The following is a 17,810-nucleotide window of genomic DNA, read 5'->3' as shown; positions in this document are numbered from 1 at the left end:
TCCCGACCCCTCCTGTCTCAGCCTCCAGTATTTATGCTGCAGTAGTTTATGTGTTGGGGGCTAGGGTCAGTCTGTTATATCTGGAGTATTTCTCCTGTCTTATCCGGTCCTGTGAGAATTTAAGCATGCTCTCTCTAAATCTCTCTTTCTTTCTTTCTTTCTCTCTCTTAGAGGACCTGAGCCCTTGGACCATGCCTTAGGACTACCTGGCCTGATGACTCCTTGCTGTCCCCAGTCCACCTGGCGTGCTGCTGCTCCAGTTTCAACTGTTCTGCCTGCGGCTATGGAACCCTGACTTGTTCACCGGACGTGCTACCTGTCCCAGACCTGCTGTTTTCAACTCTCTAGAGACAGCAGGAGCGGTGGAGATACTCTGAATGATCGGCGATGAAAAGCCAACTGACATTTACTCCTGAGGTACTGACCTGTTGCACCCTCTACAACCACTGTGATTATTATTATTTGACCCTGCTGGTCATCTATGAACATTTGAACATCTTGGCCATGTTCTGTTATAATCTCCACCCGGCACAGCCAGAAGAGGACTGGCCACCCCTCATAGCCTGGTTCCTCTCTAGGTTTCTTCCTAGGTTCTGGCCTTTCTAGGGAGTTTTTCCTAGACACCGTGCTTCTACACCTGCATTGCTTGCTGTTTGGGTTATTAGGCTGGGTTTCTGTACAGCACTTTGAGATATCAGCTGATGTAAGAAGGGCTTCATGAATAAATTTGATTTGATTTGATTCTACACATTTTGGATTTACACAGGTTAGTGTGATGTCTTTATTAATATTACCTGGATCTGGGTCTTCTTCCAATTAAGTTACTGCAGAAGCATGGATGTTCAACTTTCTTTCAAGTTGGTCCATGTTGGAACCAGAACCGAATATTAAGAAAAATATATTTCTGGCTGGAACCATCATTCGTTGCAACCTGGTCTCAGAGCATTTCATATGATTTTGTATGCAAATCTGGACACTCCTTTTAGCATGATATGTTACATTTCATATGGTTACATGAAACAGATGGTTACTTAAGACGCAAGCAGGGTGGTTGGTCGGGGTGGATGGGTAGGAGTATAATGCAAATGTCTAGCAACCCAAAGGTTGCGAGTTTGAATCTCATCAACTTTAGCATTTTAGCTAATTAGCAACTTTTCAACTACTTACTACTTTTTAGCTACTTTGCAACTACTTACCCTTCCCCTAACCATAATCTTAAACCTTTAAGCTAACCCTTCCCCTAACGGTGACCTTAACCCTTTAACCTAACTCCTAACCTTAACCCCTAGCTAGTGTTAGCCAGCTAGCTAACGTTAGCCACCTAGCTAGAATTTGTAACATATCATACGTTGAGCAAATTCCTAACATATTGTACATTTAGCAAATTCGGAACATATAATATGAATTGTAATTCATAACATATCATATGAAATGGGTAATGGACAACCACAAATGAATACATACCATAAGAAACGTAACACCTCATACTAAATGGAGTGTCTCATACAGGATAATATGAAATACTCTGAGACCAGGTAACAACAAACTACATATCCCACAAGCCATTGATGTTCTTTTTAGTTCTATGTGCTTCTAATTTAAGCCATCATCCACCACTATCAACAACGTTACTGCAGCAATGCTTCACTGGTCTTCTCTGCGTTTTAAAATGCATCAATTTATTCTGCAAGACTAGAGGATATAATATATATAGCTAAATGGAGATTACTCGTGCCAGACCATCGCTGTTTGGAGATATAGGTGAGTTGTTTTATTTGTTTGTCGCCTGTCTGAAAGTTCAAAGAGGCTAATGCTCATGACGTAAACAGCATGAATGCTTAACCCACAATCAAAATTATAGTAAAATATTTGTCATGCCTCTCCCTTGTTGAGTATTTTATTTAGCTGGCTTATTCAGGCCTAATATTAGAAAACGTTCTGCTCTTCCTTGTTTTACTGACCTAATTTGAGACCATCCAGCTAAGCTTGTTATAACAAGCTATTGACCAGTGTATTAGAGCATGTACTATTTTGTAGGTAACCTAGGTGATCCTTATATGACATTCATTCGCTGTATCTAGCTTTTTTGCCGACCAGATCATTAATCTAGCCAATGTTGTCTAGATGTAATACATTTAGGTTAGGGCAATGCCTATGCATGTCACCAACCATCACATAGACAGACAGCGGACGTCAGCAATGGGTAAGCCTCGTGGGGAGGGAGGGGCGGGTTTATGACAGGATTCACGTGGCGTGAGAGCGGCGTCTTGGACCAATGATTTATTGCCCTGGAGCTTATAAAGGGTTTCAGCGATAACTCAAGATCTAGCACAGTGTTTTTTCAGTGCTTTACTTGGACTGAAATAGTTGCCGGTACTCATTTTGGGTGCCGCTAGTATTTATGTTTAGGTGCAGTGGCTCCACAATACTTTCGAGCTCATATTCTATAGTAGGAACAAGAGCTGAAGCGTTAGAAAATGTGAGGTGCCGGTGTTGTGCCGAATTTCACCCCCCTGCCAGAACCCCCCCCCCCTTTGCGTGAAAGCGCACACACTCAACGCATCATTGTTGTGTATTGCTTGCTAGTTGAGATTTCTGCTCATCACTCGGTTGTCAGTTTAGCCTACATTTCACTGATCTTAATAGCAGAAAGCATTTTTTTAAATTTGTGCCCTTCAAGGCAGCTGTCAATGATCACGTTAGGCTTTCTATCATTTTTTTTTATGGCGGTTTGATCGCGGGGGAAGCACTAGTAATGTCTGCAGTTTTCGGTTTGGCTATTTGTTTCAAGTGTATTAGTCTATAAATAAATCTCTGCCAAAATTCGTCATCTCTCCCATGTCTTATTCAACTAGTAGTTGTTCCCGAAATGTTTATTGCTTGCCAACATTTTACTCCCTCCTCTATGTTTAATATAACACACACACACACATTCATTATTAATTTCGGTTGCCTATCCTGACGTGAAGTTTGTTCTATAGAAAGTATTTGACTCTAGCCACAAAATTAAGGAAATTAGAAGGGGGAGGATTTCAGCAAGGCCATTTACTTGCCTGCCGAAATCCCCCCCCCCCCCCTCCCCCCTTCTAATTTCCTTAATTTTGTGGCTGGAGTCAAATAATTTCTGTGGCACACACTACTGGTCAACATGAGCTACCAAATTGATTATGAAGTGGGCCAGTCCCTGCAGTCCCAAGATAGAAGGGGGGGGGGGGGGCAGGCAAGAAAATGGCCTTGCTGAAATCCCCTTCTTAATTTTGTCACTAGTGTCAAATACTTTATGTGGCACACATCAGAGTCAAATACTTTCTATAGAACAAACTTCATATCAGGATAGGCAACCATAATGAATGTATGTGTGTTATATTAAACATAGAGAGGGAGGATTCTGACAGGGGGGAGATTTTCGGCATAACACTGGTACTCAGCTCCAGTGAGCTCCTGCCCAAATCAAGAACTGACATTATTTAATAATAAATACAGACATAAATTAAAGGCCTATTTTGTGTAATGAGCTCAAATAATTTGACTGTAAAATATATAATTGCCCTCTTTGTATCATGAAAATTAGATCAACAGTTATTGGGCAGAATAAATAGATACAGGYATCATACAACATGTGCATGTGCAACGGATGTGAAATGGCTAGCTAGTTAGCGGTGGTGCGCGCTAGCATCCTTTCAGTCGGTGACGTCACTTGCTCTGAGACTTGAAGTAGTGGTTCCCCTTGCTCTGCAGGGGCCGCGGCCTTTGTGGAGCGATGGGTAACGACGCTTCGTGGGCGACTGTTGTTGATGTGTGTAGAGGGTCCCTGGTTCGCACCCGGGTCAGGGAGAGGGGACGGACGTAAAGTTAAACTGTTACACATGTACTGTCTGTATCATACAGTGAGCTTCAAAAGTATTGGGACAGTGGCAATTTTGTTGTTGTTTTGGCTCTGTACTCCAGCACTTTGATTTGAAATGATACAGTGACAATGAAGTTAAAGTGCAGAATGTCAGCTATAATTTGAGKCTCTTTTCATCCATATCGGGTGAACCGTTGAGAAATTACAGCACTTTTTGTAGATATCCCCCCCGTTTTAGAGGACCAAAAGTATTGGGACAAATTCACTTATATGTGTATTAAAGTAGTCAAAAGTTTACTATTTGGTCCCATATTCCTAGCACGCAATGACTACATCAAGCTTGTGACTCTACAAACTTGTTGGATGCATTTGATGTTCGTTTTGGTTGTGTTTCAGATTAATTAGTGCCCAATAGAAATTCATGGTAAATAATGTATTGTGTCATTTTGAATCACGTTTTTATTGTAAATAGAATAGAATATGTTTCTAAACACTTTTACATTAATGTGGATACTGCCATGATTACAGTTAGTCATGAAGGAATCGTGAATAATGATGAGTGAGAAAGTTACAGGCACACAAATATCATACCCCCAAGACATGCTAATCTCTTACCATTACAATAACATGGGAGGCTAGCATTTCTTTTTGGGGGGGTATGATATTTGTGCGTCTAACTTTCGCACTCATCATTATTCATGATTCATTCAGGATTATCCGTAATCATGGTAGCATCCACATTAATGTAGAAGTGTTTAATAACATATTCTATTCTTATTTACAATAAAAGTGACTCCAAAATTATTTTGGACGAAGTGCCAAAGTGGTGGAGTCATAACAACAAAACATGTGTCACTGTCCCAATACTTTTGGAGCTCAGCGTATATAGGAATTCATTGCTTTTCTCCCTCCCTCCCTGCCTGCAGCTCATGGCCTGGGGTTCTGGACAGACCGTTCGGCGGTACACGAGGCAGCAGCCCAGGGCAAGGCTCTTCAGCTACAGAAGCTGATCCAGGGAGGGGCAGCAGTCAACATAGTGGCTGTGGACTCCATAACCCCCCTCCACGAGGCCTGCATACAGGGACAGACACAGTGTGTCCGGTTGCTGTTGGATGCTGGCGCTCACGTGAGTCAGAGGGCTATTTTTCTCTTGTGACAGGTCTGTCGGTAGTGGTACTACTGCTGAATCTGGAAACCTTAGGGTGGTGACTTATCTGCAGTAACCCCTACATGCAAACAACTGTGACTGTTTCTGTGAGGGCCGGGAGACATTTGAATAGAAGCCAAATTTAGAATCTGAGGGGGAGATAGTCCCTGGGAGCCTAAGGGTTTTTAGATTTGAAATTACACATTGATTTGTTATAAGACTGTTATAAAATGGACCATCAATAGTTCAGATTCTCTATTTAAGGACTCTTGAGGGGTATCGGTGAACAACAAATGTTGTGCTGTAATGTTGATTTGTGTGTGCCTGTCTGTCTGTCTATCTGTCTGTCTCACTCAGGTGGATGCACGGAACATTGACGGCAGTACCCCTCTGTGCGATGCCTGCGCTGCGGGTAGCCTGGAGTGTGTGAAACTACTCATACAGCACGGGGCTACGGTCAACCCTCCGCTGTTCACCTTCTCACCCCTCCACGAGGCCTGCATGGGGGGTACATGTTCATGTGTTGTGAGGGGGGGGAGGGGGGGCTGCAGTCCTGGACGCCACACACACAGTATAAAGAACACACACATACACTGGGATAATGGGATACATCTGCATTGCTTGCTGTTAGGGGGTTTTAGGCTGGGTTTCTGTATAGCACTTTGTGACATCGGCTGATGTAAAAAAGGGCTTTATAAAWACATTTGATTGATTGATATTGTGTTGTTAGTCCCCCTCAATACCCAAGTGTCAAACTATGACTGACGTGTGTGTGTGTGTGTGTTACAGGTAACTCTGACTGCGTTCAGCTCATGATAGACGTGGGAGCTCTGATGGAGGCCCATGACTGCCACTTCGGCACACCKTTACATGTAGCGTGTGCCAGACAACACTTTGACTGCGCCAAGGTTCTCCTCAATGCAGGTGGGTGAACCACATTGTGGTAATATTATTTCAAAATGTTGTTTTGCTCCTGATCATTCAAAGACCATTAATGGGACTGTGCTCTCTCAAGTAAATGAGTAACCTAACCTTAAAAATAAGGTGAAATTTGAGAGATTGAGAAACTTCAGACGTACATTTGAAAGCGTTACATAAATTCCAACCCTAACTTGATCTTGAAACTTAGCAGTTAAAACAATTTTCTGTACTTTTTGATGCAGGTTGTAATTTTCAGAATGTGTGTAACGGTAAGTCTCGATCACTTTCCTTTAAAATCAAACCTTTTCATCTTCTCCAAGGGGCGAACGTGAACGCTGCCAAGCTCCACGAGACGGCGCTCCATCACGCAGCCAAAGTAAAGAACGTGGATCTGATCGAGCTGCTCATTGAGTTCGGTGGGAACATATATGCCAGGGACAACCTGGGCAAAAAGCCCATCAACTACACAAGTCAAGGGTCTCCCACCAATATCTGCCTAGAGTTCTATGAAAGTAAGTATTTCCACGTAGGTAGAAAAGACTAGAAAAGTCTAGAGATTATCCTATGTATGAAAATATGATCTTCAAAGAGAGATTTTCACACTACTGAGCAGAGCTGAGCTGCGTTTGTTATGCATCCACCGTAGTTGCTGGAACCATGCTGGAGAGGACAATGTGAAAATAAAATATTTAAGAAAATATTAGAACATCACAATGCAGTTCAGGTTGGCACAATAGTATGAAAAGGGGTAATATAATATAATTATCTCAACTGACATGCTTTCGCTCTTTCCCAGATACTCCCCTCAGTCTACAACAGATCAGCAGGATAGCTCTGAGAACAGCACTGGGCAGAAGAGCCCTGGACGACGTGTCCAAACTGGGCTTGCCCAATCGCATCACCTGCTACCTCTCATATCAGCCACCACCAGATCTGGACTTGGACTTTGACTACTTCTAACAAGCCCCATCCTACTTCTAACAAGCCCCATCCTTTTTATGAGTCTGTTTTGTCTTGTGCCGAACGATTCCACCACATAGGAATAAGCCTGGTCCCAGGTCTGTTTGTGTTTTTGTCAATGCCAACTCATTGTAATGCTGACATTTTTTCAACCAATTAGCATAACAATGGCTGATTGCACAAACAGACTGGCACTCAGACTAGATGGGAATGAAGATGCAGGGTAGCCTGGTCCCAGATCTGTTTGTGCGTTCTTGCCAACTCCTATTGTCATTGTCAGGCTAAAAACACATTGACAACGACTATAGGAGTTGTTTATACAATACAAACAGATCTGGGACCAGGCTAGAAGTAAGAGAGCCCAAACTCATTTGTTAGAGTTATGGTTTCAGTTAAACTACAATGAAAAGTAGGGATATAAATGTAAGCTTACTGATGTGACAGGTGTCAGCTAGCAATGCTCGAAAGACTGAGGGCGATACTCAATCTGTATCGCTGAAGGGTTATATTTCTATTCATCTGTWAAGGTCATTTCTGATTGAGCCGAGATATGCAGCGTTCACCTTAAATGCAGTCTCTACAATACGGATTGAATCTAGGCCTAAGCGTTCCCACTAAGCATAGTCTTATGCTTGGACCCAGATCTATTTGTCCTGCCTTATGTTTGGGATGTTGTGCCTTGCCAACTGCAAGACGGCACAAACAGATCTGGGACCAGGCTAGTCTGTCCAACCTTTCTGAATTCTTAAATCTTTTAGCTAAGCTTTTAGGATTGTGTAATTATGTGTAAATATCAAACATATATGTTTATTTTGAATAATGTGTATATAAACTATGTAAATAATACAAATTATTTGATTTATGTAAATTCCATGAATACTGTATATGTCTATTTTGAGTTTATAAGTGTTGCATTTTGTCTTCTTCTGTATGGTTGGAGTGTTAGAAATGAGGGTGTTGTCGCAGGGGTCAAGTGCACACCCCTTGAAATGAATTTGCTATCATATTAATTGATTGTATTGCTCTTAATACTTTTTACTCTTCCATTGTTGCTTTACTGAAAATAAATGATGCACACTACCAGTCAAAAGTTGAGACACACCTACTCATTCAAGGGTTTTTCTTTGTTTTTACTATTTTCTACATTGTAGCATAATAGTGAAGACATCAAAACTATGAAATAACACATATAGAATCATGTAGTAACCAAAAAAGTGTTCAACAAATCTAAATGTTAATTTGTGGAATTTCTTTCCTTCTTAATGCGTTGAGCCAATAAGTTGCGTTGTGACCAGGTAGGTGTGGTATACAGAACATAGTCCTATTTGGCAAGAACAGTTCAAATAAGCAAAGACATTACTTTAAGACATGAAGGTCAGTCAATCTGGAAAATGTCAAGAACTTTGAAAGTTTCTTCAAGTGCAGTTGCAAAAACCATCAAGCGCTATGATGAAACTGGCTCTCACAAGGACCGCCATAGGAAAGGAAGACCCAGAGTTACCTCTGCTGCAGAGGATACGTTCATTAGTTACCAGCCTCAAAAATTGCAGTCCAAATATGTGCTTCACAGAGTTCAAGTAACAGACACATCTCAACATCAACTGTTCAGAGACTGCGTGAATCAGGCCTTCATTGTCAAATTGCTGCAAAGAAACCACTACTAAAGGACACCAATAAGAAGAAGATAATTGCTTGGACCAAGAAACACGAGAAATGGACATTAGACCGGTGGAAATCTGTCCTTTGGTTCCAACCGCCGTGTCTTTGTGAGATGCAGAGTAGGTGAACGGATGATCTCTGCATGTGTGGTTCCCACCGTGAAGCATGGAGGAGGAGGTGTGATGGTGCTTTGCTGGTGATACTGTCAGTGATTAATTTAGAATTCAAGGCACACTTAACCAGCATCGCTACCACATTATTCTGCAGCGAATAATGCTGGTTTGTGCTTAGTGGGACTATCATTTGTTTTTCAACAGGACAATGACCCAACACACCTCCAGGCTGTGTAAGGGCTATTTGACCAAGAAGGAGAGTGATGGAGTGCTGCATCAGATGACTTGGCCTCCACAATCACCYGACCTCAACCCAATTGAGATGGTTCGGGATGAGTTGGCCTGCAGAGTGAAGGAAAAGCAGCCAACAAGCATATGTGGGAACTCCTTCAAGACTGTTGGAAAATCATTCCAGATGAAGCTGGTTGAGAGAATGCCAAGAGTGTGCAACGCTGTCATCAAGGCAAAGAGCATCTACTTTGAAGAATCTCAAATATGAAATATATTTTGTTTTGTTTAACACTTTTTTGGTTACTACATGATTCTATATGTGTTATTTCATAGTTTTGATGTCTTCACTATTATTCTGCAATGTAGAAAATAGTAAAAATAAAGAAAAACCCTTGAATGAGTAGGTGTGCCCAAACATTTGACTGGTACTGTATTATATGTTGGAACATGTATACCGAGTACCAAGCAGTGGCATATTCACAATACTTTTTGAAGAGAAATGCAGAACTACTGTGTGGTTAACATTAGCTTTTATCTGAAATGACAAACTGTCACAGTTAACAGTATGTTGGAGAATGGGGAAGGAACATCTTGTCTGGTGGATGTAGCCGTGGAAGTAGGGGCTTTCCAGGGTTAAAACGATTGCACAAGTAAGCATGGTTTAGCGGTCACTGTCAGCTTCCGAGCATGCTGACACACACACACACACACACTAGAGGACTTCCTCTTTCTTCACATCAGAGGTCTTGTTCTCTCCACCAGTGACAACTGACACACACACACGCTAGAGGACTTCCTCTTTCTTCACATCAGAGGTCTTGTTCTCTCCACCAGTGACAGCTGACACACGGAAATCTCACAGCATTGAAGCTCTTTATTTTTAATTGAAAAGGAATTAAATATCAGACACACAGATAGCTTCTCACAGATTTCCCCTCGGATAATCTTTAATCGGTCTTTCCCTTTTCACTATCCATACAAAGCATTCCAGTGATACTTTTTCCCTCTCTTTGCACACAGCATAACTTGTGGTTGATCATGCAGTTTCATGCTTCTCTCACCTCCAGTTCTCAAGAGAACCCATTCTGAAACCTTTACTTTCCCACCATTAATACAACTCAGTTGCGGTTCAATTCTCTACCCTTCTCTCCTTCACGGATTTAAAAGGAACGGGCTGGTTTAAGGAATATGTTAGAAACTCCCCTTCTGCCGTACTTACACTAATCCAAGACTTATAAAATGTGTGAGAGTGAACACTTCCTTGTGAAGGAGGGTAGAGAATTGGCACACAAGTTACCGAGCCTTCTCATAACAACATACTCATTTCATCCTTTGTCACCTTTGTCTCCACAACAACACATCAGACAGTTGACTAATATTTGCATGTGGTCTGCACTGTGTACACTACTGAAGATCAACCTCAACACATGGTGCTGCATGGAAAGAGAGGCTCCAGTCTCAAAATGGCACCCCATACCCGATATAGTGTAACWACTTTTGACCAGGCCACATAGGGCTCTGAACCAAAAAATACATGGAATAGGCTGTCATTTGGGACACAGAGAAACGGCTCAACGAAGCCAGCACGGGCCTTTTTAATAGTAACGAAGAACACACTGACCAACCCTGTAGAAATAATGACTTATCAAATCAAGTGGTTAATAATTAATAATTCCAGTTCCAAGCAACATATATTCTTATTCTAAGAGCTAAAACAGTGCTATTTTGTATAAAAACAGAGTTAGTCATTTTAACATAAAAAGTGTAAAATCCTAATTCTCATAACCGCTGTAAACCATTTTCAGTCACATTGGTTGGCAAATATCATTCCCTTGTAAAGTAAACCAATAATCTTTTCTAAAACTTTTTTTTCTCCTGAAATTTACAGAACTCTTCAGTTTTATTGGTTTGCAGTGCACACTGGACGGATGTGATTGGACAGTTTTGACATAGCTGCTACATGGTCGTCCCGGTACATCACTGCTATTTGTCAGACATATTATTTTATGCAAAATCACTACTTGACAGACAGGTGCCATGGAAATTCACGAGTAGCCTACACATTAATATCACAAGTAAGAAGTCCAACATAACACCATAGAAGAAGACACAGTAAAAATACAAATGAATGAAGGTGTACAGGTGTAGACATCCCACTGGCCTCCATGGACTCTTCCGTTGTCCTAAACCCCGGTCTCTTTCCTCCTGCGATGCGTACCACGGCTCCACTCTCTTTTGATTTTACTTGAAGAACCAGACCTGGGGAGTGTCTCTGTGCCTTTACACCCCAGGATTGGCTCACCGACCTGGGAGCAGACGTTCTCATCTGCCCCCACCATATCAGACATGGACACCACAGAGGAACGACGCTTGGCCCTGGTCATGGTTGTAGCCTCACTGCGCTGATCTCTGAGTGGCGTCCTCTGGTGTCGAGGTTGGGCGTCGATGGCGCTGCGGAGACAGTTGAGCCACTGCTGCTTGTGGAAGACGTCGTTGACCTGCAGGGTGTGAGACTGGCCGTGGGTCGGGTCCAGGGAGGTCACGCGGAACACGTTCTTAGCTGGAGGACAGAGAGAGAGGGAGAAAAATTGCAGATGATATAAACTGTCGTTCATGGTAAAACACGTCCACATATAATACCTCCTAAAGCACAACTGGAAGAAACTGCACATCTCCTAGGTCTCAGTATCTGTCCCAAAGGATCATGAACCCAGTAAAATATAGGTGGTGTTAACGACACACAGGATATTGTGTCAGCAACTCATAAACTGGGCATTTAATCCTGAGTGCAGAGATCTACTTGTCCAACGCATTTTGAAAAAGGACACAAGGAATTGAAGAAAGTCTAATTGAAACAATTGAGCCCCAGACCATAACTCCTCACCTTTCTCCCCCTGGCTGAAGGCCCTCCCATAAGGAACAGACAGACTCTGCAGTAACTCACCTTTCTCCCCCTGGCTGAAGGCCCTCCCATAAGAACAGACAGACTCTGCAGTAACTCACCTTCTCCCCCTGGCTGAAGGCCCTCCCATAAGGAACAGACAGACTCTGCAGTAACTCACCTTTCTCCCCCTGGCTGAAGGCCCTCCATAAGGAACAGACAGACCCTGCAGTAACTCACCTTTCTCCCCCTGGCTGAAGGCCCTCCCATAAGAACAGAACACCCTGCAGTAACTCACCTTTCCCCCCTGGCTGAAGGCCCTCCCATAAGGAACAGACAGACTCTGCAGTAACTCACCTTTCTCCCCCTGGCTGAAGGCCCTCCCATAAGGAACAGACAGACTCTGCAGTAACTCACCTTTCTCCCCCTGGCTGAAAGCCCCTCTGAATGACCCTCCCATGCGTACGTCTCCATCCTGCAGGTCCTCCAGAGCCAGGTCTCTGATGGGGAGGGGCTGACGGTACACCTGGTAGCAGCTCCGCTCATTACGCGTCACCGGCCTCGTCAGCACCAGCAGCTCAGAGAACAGGAACACATGCAGTTTCTACACAACACACAGAGTTATCATAACACGCCTGGTACTTGTGAAGCACTGTGACAACTACTAATGTAAAACACGCTTTATAAATACATTTGATTAATTGAAGGGGGGGGGGGGTTCAACTTTACACTGAGAAGAAAAACAGAAAGCCTGGATACATGTTAGTTGGAGGGGGCATAAAGCCATACAGAACAGGCTGTATTGCTATACAGCGTGTCTGAACAATGCTCACCGAGCCACTCTTGTTGCGTAGCTCTCCATGACACAGCAAGGTCTTGCAGTTGTCGATGAGCGGGTCTCTCTGCCTGTCATCCAGATACTCCAGCTTATTAATGTAGTACTGACTCTCTGACTCTCCCTTCCTCATGTTGATGTCAGACAACACACCCTGAATGATGGCCACCTGGAATCACAGTGTTACACTTCAGTCAAGTCTTAAGAAAGTTATTTTTAATAAATGTATAATTCTATTAGCATGTATGGCTGTATCATTTGTAACTTTATGATGTATCTGATAACTGTGTGTGTGATGATGTCAGTGAGCAGCGTAGGGTAGTGTGGGTGCTCTCTACAAACCGCTTTCTCCAGACAGGGTACATCAGGGTGATCTGGCGGTGTATGCCTCAGTATCTCTCTCAGCAGCAGGGGATATTTGACCAGCCGGCTCCTGGGTATATCCAGGAAGCTCCACAGGTCCAGCTTCCTACTGAAGGGAGACTCCAGGCAGCGCTGCAGGAAGTCCTGAACCCTCCGGTCCTGCTTCTTCTGGTCCAACAGGGCCTTGGCAGCCAGCTGGTTACTGCAATAGTCTTTGTAAGCATTCAAACCTGGCAACTAGAGGAAGACAGGGGGATCATGAAGATGAGTCTACACATTCTCTTTTTCATTCCCCCAAAAATAAAGAAATGAAAGAAAAGTAGTTTCATCCCTGTACGCATTCAGACAAGGAAACTTGGAAGAGAAGAAGACAGTGTCATTTTCAGATCATGGAAATGTGTTTGCTTTTTAAGCCAAAGAGAAGAAGATGATCAAAGATGGCAGCTGACTCCTCTCTCTCTAAAGACGGGGAGAAGAAGGTCAAAGATGGCACATAAAGACAGCCCTTAACCGTGGTATATTGGCCATATACCACACCTCCTCTGGCATTATTGCTTAATTATAGTATAGGTAGTAGGGCTGGGTGATATAGTGAATTTAATTTATTCTAATTGATCATTTAGCGCGATATTCCAAATGTCTGTATCGCAAGAATCACGATTTTTTTTAAATATGTTTTTGAGTGTTGCTCTTGTTCTCATGTTGTTTTGTCGTTCTCGCTCCTGTGCTGTGTGCACCTTCCCATTTACAAACACACCAAGACCCTGCCACTCACACCAAGCCCCTGCCACCCACACCAAACCCTCCCCGTTCCAACCACACCAAGCCCCTCCCCCTGCCACTCACACCAAGCCCCTCCCCTGCCACCCACACCAAGCCCCTCCCCCTGCCACCCACACCAAGCCCCTGCCACCCACACCAAGCCCCTCCCCCTGCCACTCACACCAACAAAGTTGAGAGATCACTTCTTCCTCTCTGACAACTGGTTTCAACTCTCCATTTGGGGTTTGGTCCAACAGATTTGGTCATATGGACATCGAAACACATTGAGACATTTCATTACTGTAATAGAAAAGTTAACCTTTTTAATGATACCATTTTTATGTCTCAAATACTCAAATTGTACGCAGAGCAGACACTACTGAAACGTGAGTATCATGAACATTGATTCTGGAAAATAAGACCACATACAGCTAACAGAAGAAGAAAAAAACGATATGATTTTTAGGCCATGTCGCCCAGCCCTAGTCTAGTATGTAGTAAGGGGATTGATGTCATAGTTAGCTGCTTGTGTCTGAGTTCATATGTACTCTTTTGTCTGGTATGTAATAACTTATGAATTCGGAACGTGGCGAGCCTTATTAACAACATATTTCATGTTCTCTCTAGGCATTCATGAGCTGTCCAGAGGAGAACAGGACCTTATTGGAAGACCTCCAAATGGCACGAAGAGGTACAATAAATGATTAAATTAACAAGTTTGTTCTCTTCCCCTCGTGAAGCTGATTGACCTTAGCTTTCATTTCTTGTTCAACAGGCATATCATGATCCCATGCTGAAGCTTTCCATCATGAGACAGAGGAGGAGCTAACTCATAATATTTGGAGATCTGGATTCTTACATTCCACTTCAATGAAGGTAACTAGGTCTTCGTCATATTCTTAACATTCCACTTCACGAAGGTACTAGGTCTTCGTCCATATTCTTACATTCCACCTCAACGAAGGTACTAGGTCTTCGTCATATTCCTTACATTCCACCTTCACGAAGGTACTAGGTCTTTCGTCATTATTCTTACATTCCCACTTCACGAAGGTACTAGGTCTTCGTCATATTCTTACATTCCACTTCACGAAGGTACTAGGTCTTTCGTCCATATTCTTACATTCCCACCTCATATCTTGAGTACTGGTTATTCATCACGGTAATCTTCGTCATATTCTTACATTCCACCTCACGAAGGTAACTGAATTTTTACTAAGGATTAAATGTGCAGGAATTGTTGAAAAACTGAGTTGAAATGTATATTGTCCTAGGTGTATGTAAACTTCCACTTCAAGAGTAGGGCCAAACCATACAGTGCTGATCTAAACGCAAATTGGTGATAGATTCCGATTGTGTTTGTAAAACAAAGAGCAAGGCAACACCTTCTGCACCCAAGGCTCTGTCAGTGGTAGTCACAGAGTCACCAAATGGTTAAGATAATGGTAAACAGACAGATGTAAACATTACGGACATACCCCAGTGGAGCTATCAAGGGGTTGTTAAGCCTAGTGGGCGTACACGTCCTTGTGACTAAGTCGCTATGCTAGCGCATCTGGGCCCAAAAAAACACCTGGGCGTGAGTCTGTTTTAATTGAATAACTATCATTTAATGTTTTCATGTGAATTAACAATAAGGATTCATTTAGGAATCAAGGACAGCGTAAACTGGCAGCAATGTTCAACTTAAGAGAGTGGCCTTTGGGGCTTCGAGTTGCACTGACATAATATTATCGTTGTATGGACAATCAAACCTTTCACATCTGGAAGTATTTTGTCATGAGCGTGTACTTTTGTCAGGCCAACCAAAAGAAGACCTCAATGTTCTTACTGTTGGCACATAGTACAGTGATATTTTAGACAGAGAAAAATAGAACAGTTAAGATCTCTGCTTTTATGTGTTAGTTTTGTAAGAGCTTCTGTACACGTTCTGGAGGAGAAGATTATTGTGCAATTAAACCTACATGTTTCTGATGGAGCGCATAGAACCAAGGCCATGCTTGGCTTTGCTAGTGGTGGTCTGTCTTATCCTAAACATTGGGATATAGCTGGATTCAGGCTCACTTACATGGTGAAGGGCAAATTGACCCTGTGAAATTGCCGTCGATTGCCGCCGTGTTATGGTTGTAAATCAGAAGCTTGTTGAGGCGGCAACTTTATCATCCGCGAACACTGACGAGCCGCCGCAACACATTTGAACGGATCCCTGCACACACTGATGGAGTGTCTCAAACTAGATGGAGCACTTAACACCTGAGGAGCTCCGCAACACTGACGAGCCCGCAACACTGACGGAGCGTCTTCAACATGGATGGAGCGTCTTCCAACACTGATGGAGCACCTTAACACTGACAGGAGCTCGCGCAACACACTGATGAGCGTCTCAACACTGATGGAGCACATAACACTGACGGAGCTCCGCAACACTGAATGGGCCCGCGCAAACACTGATCGGAGCCCGCAACACTGATGGAAGCGTCTATCAAACACTCGATGGAGCCCCGCAGCAACTGATGGAGCGCTTCACACTCGACGGAGCCGCCGCAACACTTGGGACGGATCCCCCGACACGACGGAGCCCCGTGACACTGATGAGCGTCTCCAACACTGATAAGGAGCAACTCAACCACTGATGGAGCCCCGCAGCACTGATGGGAGCGCTTCAACACTGACGGAGCGCCCGCAAGCACTGATGGAGCCCCGCAACCACTGATTGGAGCCCCGCAACACCTGATGGAGTGACATGCAACACTGATGGAGCCCCGCAGCACTGATGGAGGGCGCTTCAACACTGACGGAGCGCCCGCAACACTGACGGAGCCCGTGACACTGAATGGAGCGTCTCAACACTGATGGAGCCCCGCAGCACTGATGGAGCGCTTCAACACTGGACGGAGCCCCGCAACACTGACGAGGAGCCCCGCACATGCGGAGCCCCGTGACACTGAATGGAGGCGTCTCAAACTGAATGGAGCCCCGCACACTGATGGGAGCCCCGCACACTGATCGAGCCCGCCAACACTGGATGGAGCGTCTCAAACACTGATGGAGCCTCCGCAGCACTGATGGAGCGCTTCAACACTGACGGATCCCCGCGACAATGAACGGAGCCCCGTGACACTGATGGAGCGTCTGCAACACTGATGGAGCATCCTCAACAAACTGATGGAGCCCCGCAGCACTGATGGAGCGCTTCACACTGACGGAGCCCGCACACACTGACGGAGCCACCGTGACAAACTGTGGAAGCGCTCAAACCTGACGGAGCCCCGCACACTGATGGAAGCCCCGCAACACTGATGGAGCCCCGAACACTGATGGAGCACCTCACATGAATGGAGCGCCCGCAGCACTGATCGGAGCGCCTTCAAACACACTGACGGACCCCGCAACAACTGACGGAGACCCGTGACACGGATGGAGCGTCTCAACCACTGATGGAGCCCCGCAGCACTGATGGAAGCTCTCCACACTGACGGAGCCCGCAACACTGCGGAGCCCCGCCACACTGATGGAAGGCGTCCCAACCCTGCATGGGCCGCAGCACCTGATGGAGCGCTTCAACCACTGACGGAGCCCCGCAACACTGAACGGAGCCCCGCAAGCACTGACGGGCCCCGTGACATGTGGAGCGTTCATGATCGGAGCCGCAGCACTGATGAGCCGCCACTGACCGGGGCGAACACTGACAGAGCCCCGCAACACTGAAAGGAAGCGCCTCAATCTGACGGGGTGCAAACAACTGAACAGAGCCCCGCACCACTGAAGGAGCGCCTCACTGACGGGGCGGCAACAACACTTGAAGAGACCTCGCAACACTGAAGGAGCGCCTCAATACTAGGGCGGAACCACATGACAGAGCCCGCAACACTGAAAGGAGCGCCTCAATACTGACGGGGCACACACCTGACAGAGCCCGGCAACAACTGAGGAAGCCGCTCCAATACTGACAGGGCACAGACAAACATGACCAGAGCCCCGGCAACACTGAAGGAGCGCCTCCAATACTGAACGGGGCCGCAACCAACACTGATGTATTTTCCTCTCCATAACTCATGCAAATATGCATTGGCATAGAAGTGGTAACCATT

General features: G+C 44.6%; 2 protein-coding genes across 2 annotated transcripts in view; one reads left to right on the top strand and one right to left on the bottom strand.

The window, feature by feature from the left end:
- Positions 1–1,602: 1,602 nt before the first annotated feature.
- On the top strand, positions 1,603–7,885 carry asb13b (ankyrin repeat and SOCS box containing 13b). The gene is made up of 6 exons (XM_023986097.1): positions 1,603–1,761; positions 4,774–4,973; positions 5,352–5,502; positions 5,784–5,918; positions 6,236–6,427; positions 6,712–7,885. Exons 1-6 carry the CDS (start codon positions 1,719–1,721, stop codon positions 6,873–6,875), a joined length of 885 nt encoding a protein of 294 aa, XP_023841865.1. The 5' UTR covers positions 1,603–1,718; the 3' UTR covers positions 6,876–7,885.
- A 1,852-nt stretch (positions 7,886–9,737) lies between these two features.
- The window catches only part of LOC111962783 (neuroepithelial cell-transforming gene 1 protein), a 15,644-nt gene continuing 7,571 nt past the window's right edge, over positions 9,738–17,810 (bottom strand). Inside the window, exons 7-13 of the mRNA XM_070439920.1 lie at positions 17,051–17,388; positions 16,806–16,918; positions 16,393–16,721; positions 12,937–13,194; positions 12,593–12,763; positions 12,177–12,363; positions 9,738–11,438 (exon numbers count right to left, since the gene is read on the bottom strand). Of these exons, the coding sequence (XP_070296021.1) occupies positions 11,062–11,438; positions 12,177–12,363; positions 12,593–12,763; positions 12,937–13,194; positions 16,393–16,721; positions 16,806–16,918; positions 17,051–17,388 (1,773 nt within the window). The 3' untranslated portion in view covers positions 9,738–11,061. The remainder of the gene's footprint in view (positions 11,439–12,176; positions 12,364–12,592; positions 12,764–12,936; positions 13,195–16,392; positions 16,722–16,805; positions 16,919–17,050; positions 17,389–17,810) is intronic.

Source organism: Salvelinus sp. IW2-2015, linkage group LG4q.1:29 (assembly GCF_002910315.2).
Source record: "Salvelinus sp. IW2-2015 linkage group LG4q.1:29, ASM291031v2, whole genome shotgun sequence".
Classification (NCBI taxonomy): domain Eukaryota; kingdom Metazoa; phylum Chordata; class Actinopteri; order Salmoniformes; family Salmonidae; genus Salvelinus; species Salvelinus sp. IW2-2015.
Note: the sequence above shows the minus strand (reverse complement) of the source record. Positions and strands in the feature narration are given on the sequence as shown.